At 40.2% G+C, this 14,340-nt stretch overlaps 1 protein-coding gene across 5 annotated transcripts in view; it reads left to right on the top strand.

The window, feature by feature from the left end:
- Positions 1-14,340, top strand: part of CORIN (corin, serine peptidase) — a 130,795-nt gene that overhangs the window by 59,662 nt on the left and 56,793 nt on the right. For 4 of the 5 annotated variants that reach the window (XM_048303716.1, XM_048303719.1, XM_048303718.1 and 1 more), the window contains one exon: positions 6,447-6,628. In XM_048303716.1, coding sequence (XP_048159673.1) covers positions 6,447-6,628 — 182 coding nt within the window. The remainder of the gene's footprint in view (positions 1-6,446; positions 6,629-14,340) is intronic. The other variant, XM_048303717.1, reaches the window with a different exon arrangement.

Here is a 14,340-nt window from a genome sequence, read left to right as displayed (position 1 = left end):
GTGCTGTGACCACTTCCCTGGAGAGCCTGTTCCAGTGCCCAACCACCCTCTGGGGCAAGAACCTTTTCCTGATACCCAACATAAACCTCTCCTGACTCAGCTCCATGCTGTTTCCTCGAGTCCTGTCACTGGTCACAAACTTGAAGAGATCGGTGCCTGCCCCTCCAGTTCCTCTCATGAGGAAGTTGCGGACTGTGATGAGGTCTCCTCTCAGTCTCCTCTTCTCCACACCGAACAGACCAAGTGTCCTCAGTCTCTCTTCATATTGTTCCCCTCTAGACCCTTCACCATCTCTATTGCCCTCCTTTGGATTCTCTCTAATAGTTTAATAGCTTACATTTTGGCACCCAAAACTGCCCCCAGGACTCGAGGTGAGGCCGCCCCAGCGCACAGCAGAGCAGGACAATCCCCTGCCTCGCCTGGCTGGCGATGCTGTTCCTGATGTCCCCCAGGACACAGCTGGTCCTCCTGGCTGCCACAGTACACTGCTGACTCAGACGAGACTCCTTATTTTGGTCAAAATAATTTATCTGGGTTTTGTCTACAAAATAAATTATTACACTGACTAAAAATTCTAACTTGCATTGTAGAGACTGTATGTGTCCATTGTTAAGGATATCAACAGGCTTTGGCCACATTGTCTGAAGAGCATTTCTAGGCCTGAAAGAGATGTTAAATGACAGCATTTGATGTAGAAGATGTAAAATTCAACAGCACCTGCTGCTTCCTTTACTCATTTTTGGATGGATAAGAAGAGTCTTTTTAATCTAATGGTATATCTGGATTTGTTCCCAGTTCCACTTTCACTGGAATCAGGAATTTATATTTCCTCCCTCTGTCTGAACAGCCTTCAGACTTCTGTGTGAGCTCTTTGTTAAGTACGGTACTCTTGGATGTCAGATGTGTTCTAAGACTTTTGCAAGTATAACTCTAGCCGTCTCTTTCCTGTTGCCATGAGACATGGCAACTATTAAGGAGTAGTTAATTTGACATGTAATTCTTAGAGAAAAAAATCTGTATGGACCCACAGAAGAGAGTCCAGCTTTTTCTTTTAATTTGGTTTTGACTCTTTTCTGTTCTCATAGCCTTTAAACAGATTGTTCTTCCATGCTGCAGGCACTCCATTTAGTATCTCCATATTTTTCTTTCTCATTGTGTAACCCAGGCTTTTTTCAGTCTCTTGGAAAGGGCCTTCCTCTTGTAGCTCATCTGTAATTGCCAGCTTCATGACAGCAAATGGGGCATCCATGAGTGTATGAGTGTATCTGTAAATCCTTATACTGAGTCCCTGTAGGGCAGATGAGTGGGCACCGACTCGCAGTTCAGCCAATTAATGTGAGGCCTTAATCTTGTCCAAACAGCTGCAACCATTATTCAGGCTCTCACCCCAGGGAAACTGAGCTGCTATGCCTTTTGCCAGGTTCACCTCTGAGTCCTTTTTTCTCCTTTAAGATATTAGATGCTTCTCAGACTGTGGTCCTATCCTTTTATAGGTTAGTTTTGCATCTTACACACAGGAACCTGCTTCGAGAAAACACTACATGCACTTGAGCTAAAAACTAGGTGGGAGGTAATGCAGCTAGCTCTGCTTTGAGTGTTACAAAGTGTTACATGGAATTGAGGCGCCATCCTTAAATGTTGCTATATGGATTCACTACAATTTTATCAAGTGAAATAACCACAAAAATCTAAAATAATCTTGCTTTCTTTTCAGATTTTATTTTTTGCAAAGAAGTAAACTTCAGATTTAAGCCCCCATCTAGAGACAAAATAGAAAATTCAAACTCTCAAATGAACTTGCAAGTTAGAGACAAAAACCAAACAATAAAAGATAAAAATGCCTAATTTTCTTGATTGTGGGAAAGTGAAACATTAGCAGCCAATTCATTTATAAATCCATGAATCAAGAAGCAATATTGAGGGGTTTATGAGTTTGTCTCATAAAACTCTGTCAGTGACTGGGCTGCTCTCCATGTTGGAGTACTGTGAGAGGGTACTGAGAAAGATTTCACAAGAATGATTGCTCTAGAAAACCGCCACCCTGAGTGTGTGTGTTTGCTCTGCTGTAGAAACTTATTTTTCTGACATTTATATTCTGTAGAAGTCTTTATTGTTAGAAAACCATGGAAAGGATTAAAGACAATTAGAACTCACAAAGGCTGGTGCGTGAGCTCATCACTTCAACTTGTTTGATTTCAGAGCTGTTGTTTTCTTCTTCCCATAATTACATCATGTTTCATTTTGTCCTTGTACTCATCCTCCCTGCCCCAGAAATCTCTCACAACTGTATTACCAATTCCTTTATTTTGCCTCAGGCCTGAGATCTATCATCATTCTTAGCATGTGTGCCTATGAATGATACAGCAAAATATCCTACAGTTGCTTTTAACTTGGTTCAGTACCTGAATACAGCTTATTGTATGGCCACAGAAAAAGTTATCCTGAACAATTGAAGGGATGAAGCTTGGGAAAGAACAGTAATGAAAACCAGCAATAGCTGAATATGTTCATCAGTCTGCTATTCAGATTTTTATTTCTTTTGGTGCCTTACAGTTCTTAATGTTAGTATTTCTGTGCAGCTGAATTCACTGAAGTGTGGATTTTAAGTGTGGGGAAGCCAACCACAGAAATAAAAATATTTTCTTTCTTTCATCAAAATACATTTTCAGGAGTTTTTCTATTAATATCCTGAAGAGCAGAATCACACCCTAATATGTTATAACCTGCTTCTGTGCCTGCCACTGATGCTGAATCGGTTATGGTAAGATTGCCAAGGACCTGCCAGTTTATTTTTAAAACTACTGGTCTCCGAGTAGCTGTAAATAAGAATAATCAAGATAAAGACTTTAAATAATATTTTCATTCTTCAGCATATTAAGCAATATGTGCATACTAAACTTGATCATTATCCAGAAATATTTAAGTTATGGAGTACACATGACTCAGTATTGAAACTGGGCCAAATATTGCAGCAGTTGCTGGATAATCCCATGTTTTCTGATTTGTTAAAGCTTCTCTAGAGACTGCAAATTCTGCTTGGCTTATTAGATCACCATGCAGTTGTCTTTTAGAAGACCGGTAATTTCCAAATTATTACTGTTCTGTGGTAGGTTGACCCTGGCTGGTCACCAGGTGCCCTCCAAAGCTGCTCTGTTACTCCCCTCCTCAGCTGGACAGGGGAGAGAAAATAGAACAAAAGCCTCATAGATTGAGATACAGACAAGGAGAGATCACTCACCAACTACAGTCATAGGCAAAACAGACTCAGCTTGGGGTAAGAAATTTAATTCACTGCTAATCAAATCAGAGCAGGGTAATGAGAAAAGAAACTCCATATCTTAAAACACGTTCCTCACGCCCCTCTCTTCTTCCTGCGTTAAACTTTGGTCATGAATTCTCTACGTCCTGCCCCCTCAGAGGTGCAGGGGGTGGGGAGTGTGGGCTGTGGTCAGTTCATCACACGTTGTCACTGTCACTCCTTCCTTCTCAGGAGAAGGACTCCTCACACTCTTCCTCTGCTCCAGCATGGGGTCCCTCTTAAGTGACACCGTCCTCCATGAACTTCTCCAGTGTGAGTCCTTCCCATGGGCTGCAGGTCTTCATGAACTGCTCCAGTGTGGGGTCCCTCCCACAGTGTGCAGTCCTTCAGGCACAGGCTGCTCCCGTGAGGGTTCACCACAGGATCACAAGAACTGCCAGCAAACCTGCTCCAGTGTGGGCTTCCCACAGCTTCCTTTGGGCATCCACCTGTTCCAGTGTGGGGTCCTCCAGGGGCTGCAGGTGAATATCTTCACCACCATGGACCTCCATGGGCTGCAGGGCACAGCTGCCTCATCGTGGGCTGCACCACGGGCTGCAGGGGAATCTCTGCTCCAGCGCCTGGAGCACCTCCTGCCCCTCCTGCTGCACTGACCTTGGTATCTACAGAATTGCTTCTTTCCCATATTTACACTCTTTTCTCCTGGCTGCAGCTGCCTTTGCACAGTATTTTTTCCCTGCCTCCTCAAATATTACAGAGGTACAACTGCTGTCTCTGATGGGCTCAGCCTTGCCCAGTAGTGGGTCTGTCTTGGATCTGACTGGAATTGGCTCTTTCAGACAAAGGAGAAGCTTCTGGCAGCTTCTCACAGGAGCCACCCCTGTATCCCTTCTGCTATGAGAACCTTGCCATGAAAATCTGATATATTATCCAAACATTTGCACTGCAGTGTATATTCAAATACTGGACTGCTTAATTTAAATAAATGAGGTGAACTTCTTGTATTTGTGGGTTTTTCTCATATAGATGTAAAGAATTCAATGTGCAGATACATCTTCCGAAAAAAATTACTTCCAACATTTTTGGAAGCTCTTTAACTATTATGCGTAAGTATAACACTGCATAGTTTTATTTTAATATAACTTTTTACTATTATTTTTAAAATTTCGATTGAAATGAATGTTCAGTATGTTGAAAGACCTTTGGAAACAAGGAGCCATATAGATGGAACTTTGCTATAGTTAAATTTTAAGAAATTGACATACACATAATACTATTGCCTGATTGCTAAATGTCAGGTTATAGCTGAAGTGCTTTGAAAGGTAATGATTCAGGTGTGGGTCAGGAAAAAAAGAAATCACTCCAAATACTCCAGACATGTGTGAAACTTCATCTGAGAGCCCTCAAGAACTCTTTATGATTCGTTTATTTGTTTGGGTTTTTTTTCAAATAGCATTCTCATTCGTAGAAATCATGTGCAGATTGGCTAACTGTGGTAAACTCAAGTAGATCTCTGTCACAGACTTGGTAAATTCAAGTAATGTCCCTGCTAACACTTTTTTTGAGAACAAAAACTTACAAACTTAGCCGAATGTACTGTCTTCAAATGACTACTTGTGATCATCAGGTATGCTCCATTGCACCAGTGAATGAGGTAGAATCACTGCTTACAATACTTTTCACTGTAATTCAGTTTTGTAGCATGTTTTGTGTTTTTGTAAAAAATGAACAGAAAGTTAAATTAAACATATCAGATTGAATATAATAGAGGCTTACCACTCACCAACAGATCAAATCAATACTCCATTTTAGCTTTGTGACATCTTATTTCTCACAGATATTTAGAAACTCAAGTGCCTTCTGTAGTAAGTACAGCATTTCTTTCAGCATTTTGTGTATTAGGGAGCCTCTGTCAAACCAGAAGTGTTATTAGGATATTAGCTAAGAATGAAAAGCTAAAAAATGTCTGGAGACAGTCACTTGCCTTGTCAAATCCCCTTTATTTAAGGAGTTTCTCAAGCTCCAGACAGGAGGCAGTCATGGCTGCTTGACAGCTCTTGTGCCCTTTCTTTCTCTCCATATCAAACAGTCTCTGTAAAAACCAGAAGGGTTTTTAGCACATGTTTATCTGAAGAGCCTTTACAATTCAGATTAACTTAGTTTGCCAGTACAATGTGCAGAACTAATAAGTGGCAATTCTTCTGTCCATCAGTGGAACCATTCTTGTTTTTGTACACAGCCAGATAGGTGATCTTTGGTGCAAAAATTTTCTGTCTCTCAATAGATCACAATAAAAAAACCTGGTGGTGAAAAGTGCTGTTTTAGAACATATATGCTTCTTTCCAGGCAACAAGTAAGCTGCCATCCAGGAAACTGCAAGAGACAACTTTAGAGATAAATTCCTTGACTTGTTTCCAAGACAAGTTCAATACTTCAGCATGTGAAGTGCATTGTGTAAAAGCCCTTAGCATTACCTGGAGAATATATCTCTAAAGATACCTTTTTTGAAAAAGTGGCTCCAACCACTTTTTCCACCACTGTAATGAACTCAGTAACAACACTGGCAGCACAGTGTCTTTTTAGATACTAAGCAGAGAAAGGCAACCATACTGACTTCAGAATAGTTATGCAAGTGAGTATTTTGCTTTACACCAATCTCTTTGTTACCACTGTAGTCAGACAGCTCCAGCAGCTTTTTATTCCTTTCTTGTGGTCGCTGCCATGTCATACAGTTGCTAACAGTACCATGATATTCTCTGTTACTGTAAAATGAAACACTAAGTTAGTCAATTTTTGGGTACTGTAGACTTCTTCAGTTCAAGCCACTTACTTGTGATTGAATATGGAATTCTAGCCATGGTTTTGAGATGGACAGGTACAACCTAGAGTCAGACATAAAGAGAAAGATGTATGTGGTGTACTAGGAAAAAGAGCTTTCTGTGGCATTATGAGTGGTTATGAATAAAGTAAAATTGAATTTGCTAAAGCCTAAGATATTCTGCAGTAATATAGACAAACTGCAAAAGTTGTATTGAAAATTTAAGCACTCTAAGGGTATGGGTGCTGCTGTATAGAATGCAAACTTTGCTGAAAGCTCTTATTATTACTTTTTGCTCTGTTTAAAAAGTTTTCACAACATACTAAAGTAATAATAATAATTTTTGATTTTGTTCTCTCTTTTATTCAGTCAAGTACTCTTGCCCTGCAGGACATTTTGTGAGGCAGCAAAAGAAGGCTGTGAACCAGTCCTGGGTATGGTAAATGCTTCTTGGCCAGACTTCTTGAAGTGCTCTCAATTCCAAAACAAAACTGAGAATGACACCACTACAAGGATATGCTTCTCACCACACCAAGGAAATGGAAAGCAGTGTATGTTCCCATTCTTAACCATTACACTGTGATTATGAGTTTTCACTTAATAATGTATTTTTTTCCTGTGTAGAAAAAGCTCTGGGTTGTAACTATTATTTCTTGTTCTGTTATTATGTTCCACCTTATTACTGTGATGGTAATTACAGTTTGCAGTGCTTTAATTATTTAGGCTGATTTTTTTCAGACTTGTGTTGATTCAAAGCCTTTTTATTTTACATCAAAATTTCTGAGCTGTTTCGAGGAAAGAAGGTTGGAGGAAAGTAATACGACCTGTTGACTTTCTATTTGCTAGCTCTAGCAAATACAGGTTTGTTATTTGGAACAGGAACCTGATACACAGGCCAAATTTCAAGCCTATCTCCTTTTTCCTTGCTGTAAAAATGATCCCAAAACTGATCAAGAGGTAAACTTCTCAAAAAGCATGGCCTTTACACACCCACACATAAAGTCATAGAATCATTTAGCTTGGAAAAGATACTGAAGGTCATCCAGTCCAACTGTTAATTCAGCACTGCCAAATCCACCACTAAACCCTGTCCCTAAGCATCATGTCTACACATGTTTTAGAAACCTTCAGGGATGGTGACTACACCACTTACCTTGGAACCCTGTTCTGATGACTGACCAGCCTTCCCATGAAGAAATTTTTCCTACTATCAAATCTAAACCTCCCCTGGTGCTCCTTGAGGCTGTTTCCTCCTGTCATATTGTTTATTACTTGGGAGAAGAGACTGACTGCCACCTTTTTACAACCTCCTTTCAGGCAGTTGAAGAAAGTGATCAGGTCTCCCCTGAGCCTTTTTTTCTTCAGGCTAAACACCCCCAGCTCCCTTATCACTCTGCTGTCCTTCTCTGGACACACTCTAGCACCTCCGTGTCTTTCTTGTACTGAGGGGCTCAAACTAAACACAGGATTTGAGCTGTGGCCTCACCAGTCCCGAGTACAGGGGGACAATCCTGCTGCCTACAGGGCCCTGGCCCTGCTGGCCACACTATTGCTGATACAGGCCAGGGTGCCATTGGCCTTCTTGGTCACCTGGGCACAGCTGGCTCATGTTCAGCCAGCTGTTGACCAGCATTCCCAGGTCATTTTCCACCAGTCATCTTTCCAGCCAGTCTCTAAAAACAAGGCATTTCCATCTCCTGAGAGGTGCTGCTCTAAAGGCATATTTTTGAGGAGTCATGAAGTAAAGGAGGCTGTTGTCCACACCTAACTTCATCTGTGGGAAATTTTGTAATGGCTGAGGTAGGGAAAGATCCAAAAGATTGTGTCTTGTTAAAGTTGAATGATTTCCAGGAAATTTGAACAATGTCCACAAATGTTTATTATTGAGTCCTATGGTATTTTGTGCAAGTTTCTGTAGTGAAAGCCTCTGGGAGCTGTGTCTTAACTGTATGATAATAATATATGCTAAGTATGCTGAAAAAATTAGTCTAATGGATCTCTCCAAATTGGAACAGTAAGCAAGTAATTCTAAAATGCATATTTTTTTTCCGTGCCTCAAATTCCCCATGTAAAAAGGGACTAAAAGTGTCCTTTAACTCACAGGGTTGTTGTAACCATATGTTTGTTGATGCCTTTGGTATCATAGGGGTTAACATAATAGAAATAAGGAGTACCTAATTTTGTCTTCATGGCAGGTTCAAATAATCAAGGTAAGAAGCTGTAGCATAAATAAATACGTAAGTGTGGTAAAGGCTTATACGTTGAATAGTAAGAATAATTAGCCATGAACAATGGGTGACTATCATATCATTAACTGAGCATGATCACAGAATGAGGTATAATTTTGAAAAAGCAACAGAATGTTAAAGACCTGGATTTCAGGCGTCTGTGGTACACAAACTGAATACAAGGCATAATATAAATATACCTGTTAAATTTTGACAAATTATAGCTGATTACAATGTTCAAAAGCTCCACCAAATCTAGATAGCTGAACTTAAATTAAGACAGAGGAGATTTCTCACTTACGAAACTTTCAAGTTTCAGAACATCCCGTGGCTAAAATAATGTATTTAGTACTGCTAGAGAAGAAGCTTTTTAGAATAGTGCCTGCCTGGTTAATTAATGTTCCATAATCTGTAGGGCAGGACTGGTATTTATCTGGTAGTGAACTGCAGGAATTCCAGAGAAGTACACAGTAGAAGCTTGCTTTTTCTCACCAGGGGAAGAAATGTAGAGCCAGTTGTGAGATCTGCTGCTCCTACCTGGCAGACTGTGGGGACCCAGGCTATTTATTGTCAATTCTGACATCCTGTTGTATAAAACAAAAGGGGTTTTTAAAATTAAATTTTTTGTTGTGAACTATTGGGCACAATGCTTGGATGTGAATGGTTTTCATGCAGAATGAGAGACTACAATTGAGCTGTCTTCCAGGACCTGCAGGGAGCCTATAAGAAAGATGGAGACAGGCTATTTACAAGAACACATAGTGATAGGACAAGGGGGAAAGGCTTCAAACTGAGAGTAGGTTTAGATTAGATATTAGGAAGAAAATCTTTGCTGTGAGGGTGCTGAGGCACTGGAACAGGTTGACCAGAGAAGCTGTGGATGCCCCATCCCTGGAAGTGTTCAGGGCCAGGTTGCATGGGGCTCTGAGCAACGTGGTCTAGTGGAAGGTGTCCTTGCCCATGCCAAGGGGGTTGGAATGAGATGATCTTTAAGGTCCCTTCCAAACCAAGCCCTTCTATGATTCTGGGATTTGATGACTATGGAGAATGTTTTTATTTTTATTTAAAAGAACGGTTCTAATGTGATTCCTCTGCAACTGAAAAAGGTAAGAGTTTGGGTTCACTAGGCTGCTTCTCCTACAGAAATATACTGTGCTGTTCTTGAATATTTATTTCTGAAGTTTGTATATTTGAAAGAATTTACTTCTCTGACCACAGTAGAATCAAACAGCTGAGGTTGATTCTCTGCTCTAATCCCTTTTTATCTAGTGCTCAGCACAAACTGCTCTTCACACTCTTCTAAGGGTTCAATTCCTGGAAATTTCAAGAGTATGTACTTGGCATATGACTGCTTATTTCTTAACTTTGTGGTTTCTTTTGGGGATTGGTGCCTCCAGATTACATGCAGTGAATCCTTCCCTGCCCACATATGCCTTGCATATAATTTGTTTTGTGTGATGTTGTAATTCTCTTTTGCATCTTTAGTTATATCTTGTGTTTATCAAAATTAAGGTCTGGCTGCTATACCTGTTTGTTCCAGAGATACTTGTACAGTGTCACTCAGACACCCAATCCTAAACAAAACCTTCTCTTGATTTCTCTTGTTTATTTTTGTCTGATTGTGGCTAAAAACTCTGTATCTTTCCCATTTTCTGAATTGAAGATTATCACTCCTCCAAAAAATCCTTGAATGTCATATGGCTTTCCAAGCCCAGTTGGAGAAAATATCCTTGAGTCATGTTCCAGTTAGAATTCAGAGCATTTATCCTGGGGACAATTACCAGTTTTCCTGAAGAATGTTTATCGTTTAGAATACGGATTATCTAGTGGATACATACTGGTTCATGTGTCGTAGCTAATATTTATCTCTTTGTCTAAAAGTTATCTCCACAAGCATTGCAAATTGAGTGCACAATATCACTATGGGGAATCTATTATGAAATACTTTCCTGTTGTGAACACAGATGTACTGATTGTACTGGAAAATCCAAGTCGTGCCATTATAGTAAAAACATCTGAATGCAAAATGACTGAGTCACTCAGTCATTCTCTGCAGGTCTGAAGGCTAATGTCCTTCAGATTGATACTTGTTTACACTACTGACAAGTGAATACTCAGTAGATGAGAAAATCAGCTACTCTAAAAGTAGCTGTAAGAATTTATCTTTTGAGATTTAAGGGAGGTAGTTGAACTAGTTTCACAGGTCTAATGAGTTGTGAGCACGTAAAGGAGTGAGCAGGAGGCATCATCAGTCATTCATTTCACATGAAACCAATAATGCATTCTGGGGGGAAGAAATCACAAAAACCTTCCTGAGGGCTGTTATTCATATCCCTACTCACAGAAACATTTCAGCTCTGTTTTTCACTCTCTCTCTCAACTGACACTGTCTATTATGTTATTTTATTTGCTTTGACCAGCCAACATAACTTTTGCTGTTAAACCCATGGCGGAAAAAACCCAGTAGCTTGAATGAGAAGTTAACTAACACAATAATCTGACTTAAATTAACATGGTAATGCACTGTGCCTGGGTTTGTGAAGGGGTAGCTGCGTTTCCCTGAAACATCCCTGTCTATGGGATCGTTGCGGTGGGTACAGCACTCCAGCAAGCTTGCTCCTTTCACCCGCGCGGCTGTTGGCACGGATCTCACACACACACCCAAGCCAGACTGCTCAGCATGACCAGAGGCAAAGAGTCAGGAGGGCTCTCCTGTATGGCATTTCCACGGACGAGGTTTATCGCACCCTGCCGCCAAAGCAGACCAGAGACGGAAGATGGCGGACACACAGTGTCCAGGGTTTATGTATGGGAGCAGGGCAAGCATCAGGACCAATAGTCTGAGGGCACAGGGGCGGTACACAGGCGGGACTAGGGAATGGGAGCCAATGGGGAAGGTCTGGGGGTGTGCAGCGTAGCAAGTCTGCCTGGCACCACAAAACCTGATGGGAGAGTCTTTTCCTTTCTCACCATGAGGTCAGGGGGTGTTCTTGAATCTCGCAATTGGTCCACCAGCAGGCCTCTGCTATTTCGGGGCTCCTTGGCCACTCAGCCATCACAATTTTTGGCTCAGTCACCTCAACAACATGGAGCTCTCGAAAGAGCCCTGAAGTTATTCTTCTGTTAATTTGAGTTGTAAAATGCTTTCAGAAGGAGCAGTGAATATGATGCTTCTGCTGTTTATACAACAAAACTATGTAAATTTAAGTATAGAATTGACAGACATTGTTCACTTTTGTATTTTTGCTAAAGAGGCATTATGAATGAATGTCTCTTTCTGTTAAAAAAGTGGTGCACAAGTGGCCTGAATTGCACTTCATCACCATGAGATTTTGGGTTGGAAGGGACCTTAAAAATCATCTTATTCCAACCCCCCTGGCATGGGCAGGCACACCTTCCACTAGACCAGGTCACTCAGGGACCCATCCAATCTGACCTTGAACACTTCCAGGGATGAGGCATCCGCTTCTCTGGACAACCTGCTCTCATGCCTCACCACCCTCACAGTAAAGATTTTCTTCCTAATATCTAATCTAAATCTACTCTCTCTCAGTTTGAAGCCCTTCCCCTTGTCCTAGCATGTAGCCACATGCTCGTGTAAAAAGTTCCTCTCCATCTTTCTTGTATTGGAAGACTGCAATTAAGCCACCCCTCCCTTCATTCACACCGGTATTAATTGAGAGAATTATCTTTGAAGAATAACTTTGAGTAGAGAATTCAAATACCTGATTGCAACAGGTATTTATTTTTCTATAGGCAATGTAATTATATTCATCCAGTAGACAATTTTTTTGTGAAAAAGCTTTTAAAATCAGGAAGACACTATCTTTCTTGTGTGCCCTTGCATTTACTTAATACAGTGAAATGGATACAGAGGTGATTTTTGTATGCGTAACATTGATGCTGAAGGGCTGAAAAACCAGCAATAGTGGAATAATTTTTTGAGGGAAACAAAATGTTATTCAGGATTGTTGTGGTGTTTCATGTGAAGAAACACAGCTGAAAAAGCTATTTCGACTACCGAGTCACTCTTTAATTCTGTTGATCCTGCATTATATTTTGTTGTGTTCTCTGGTTTTTATTTTCCTATTCTGTTTGTATTACTGTTTTTTGCCTGTTTCTTTTCCAGCTTGAAGTTTCTTATGTGGCCTTTTTAGGCTGCATCACTTGAGTGAAAGAAAAAGGTCTTTTGTCCTCTTTCTCCCACAGGGTTTTGCATCCTAAGGAAATAGAGACATGAACAATTACCTGGGGGTAAGGAGTCGCCAGCTTTTCTAATTCCGTGGTTGTGATCATAGTATCAAAACTTTCTAGAATTGACAGCAACAAGATACATACACTGTATTGCAGGGTACATACATGGTGTAGGGAGCAGGTGATGAAAATTTGGAAGTGAGAGAATACAGGGATTCCTCTGTGTTCCACTGTGCTATTATGACTATATTGGGTAAGAGAAAAAGTCCATCTGACTTATAATTCGGACTCCAAAATCTGACAAAATCAAATGCCCAGAAAAGGAGAACAGGGCAAGACTATGTGGCAGTACTTTTCCAAATACTACTGCATTTTCCATCTGTTTGAGATTCAAGGATTTTTCTGTAATTTGTGACCTGCCATAGATTTTTATTCTATTAATGTGTCCCTTTGTTACATGGGTCTATGTATGTTTTAGCATCCACAGTATCATGTTCTAGAATGTTACAGCTTGTCAGTGCATTGCATGAAGAGCACTGCCTTTTGGTTTTAATACCTCTTCGTTCTTCCATAGCATTAGACAGTAAATGTGGTCTCCTCTTCTCTTTGAAAAAAAATTGGCATCACTTTTCATGGTCATTTTCACAGTTACAGAATGCCTTATCTGTGGCTATACCTTGAAATGCAGCCAGATGTCAATCTTGAGGATGGTAAAATAATATGTTTATTTCAGTATGTGCTCTCTGCAGCTTTCCAGGGACCTTTCCACATAATCTTCTATAGATGACATTCCAGTAATCTAGCTGGAAAAACAACACATAAATGGTCTTCCCTCCTCAAAGACACTTTTGATAGCACACCAGATAGATAAAATAAAGCACTTTTTGCTGCCAATGTTGTTTAGTCTGGGATTTTGGAAGCTATTCCAGATTATAAACCTTTCTGGGTAAGGACTAAAACAAGCAAGTTTCTCTATCAGCAAGGATTGCTTCTGTTTTATTTGGCTCATTTTACATAGAATTTTTAATTCTTCAGTAGTTTTGGTGTGTGTGTATTTGTATGATTTTAGTAATAAATGTGTGAATTATTTACAGAGGTATCAGTAATTAACATTTCCCAGCATAGTTCTTTAGAATAACACCTTTGCCATTTGTAATGATTTTGAGTGGAATGGTCCATATTTTTCCTATTTCAAATATCTATTTCAGGCATTATTTCTTCTTTTGCTGCTGCTTTGTTTAAAATATTCCCCACATTTCTGAGTATGCAGCCCGTGTTCAAGAAAGTCTTATGAATGGCTGTGTAACTAAATCCACTGGGTCCCTGATCAAATACCAAAATGTAACATTCAACTGAAGTGTTTGTTTTACAGCATTAGATAAGGCTTTTATAATTTCCATTAAAACCTGACCTTTGGAGGTATGATGGAATGGTCATCCTACTGAAAGCTTCTTGCACAAGCTTGGTAGAAAGCAGAAATTGCATTCATTGGAGGTACTGTTCACAGTGTGTGTGCTCTCCTTGCCCTGAGCACTGCACTGACTGGGCCAAACATATGCAGTCATTACCTATTAGAAGACTGCAAGAGGTGAGATTAAAGTTTCTAAAAATTCCTTCTGATTGCTGCTGGATGCTAAAACTGAGATAAAGAAAACTAATTTCACTCTTCCTCTTGTTTTTTTGTATAACATACAAGATAAACAGGAAGATGCTCCCTTTAGGTATGAAGAAATGAAGAAGTGGTTTGGGGTAGTAGCAGATGTAGATGTATTAAGCAGATAAATTTGTATTAAGGAGGCAGAGTCAGGATGACTTACAAGTGCTTCAACACACTTTTGTTC

Source organism: Corvus hawaiiensis, chromosome 5 (genome assembly GCF_020740725.1).
Source record: "Corvus hawaiiensis isolate bCorHaw1 chromosome 5, bCorHaw1.pri.cur, whole genome shotgun sequence".
In the NCBI taxonomy this organism is placed as follows: domain Eukaryota; kingdom Metazoa; phylum Chordata; class Aves; order Passeriformes; family Corvidae; genus Corvus; species Corvus hawaiiensis.
Note: the sequence above shows the minus strand (reverse complement) of the source record. Positions and strands in the feature narration are given on the sequence as shown.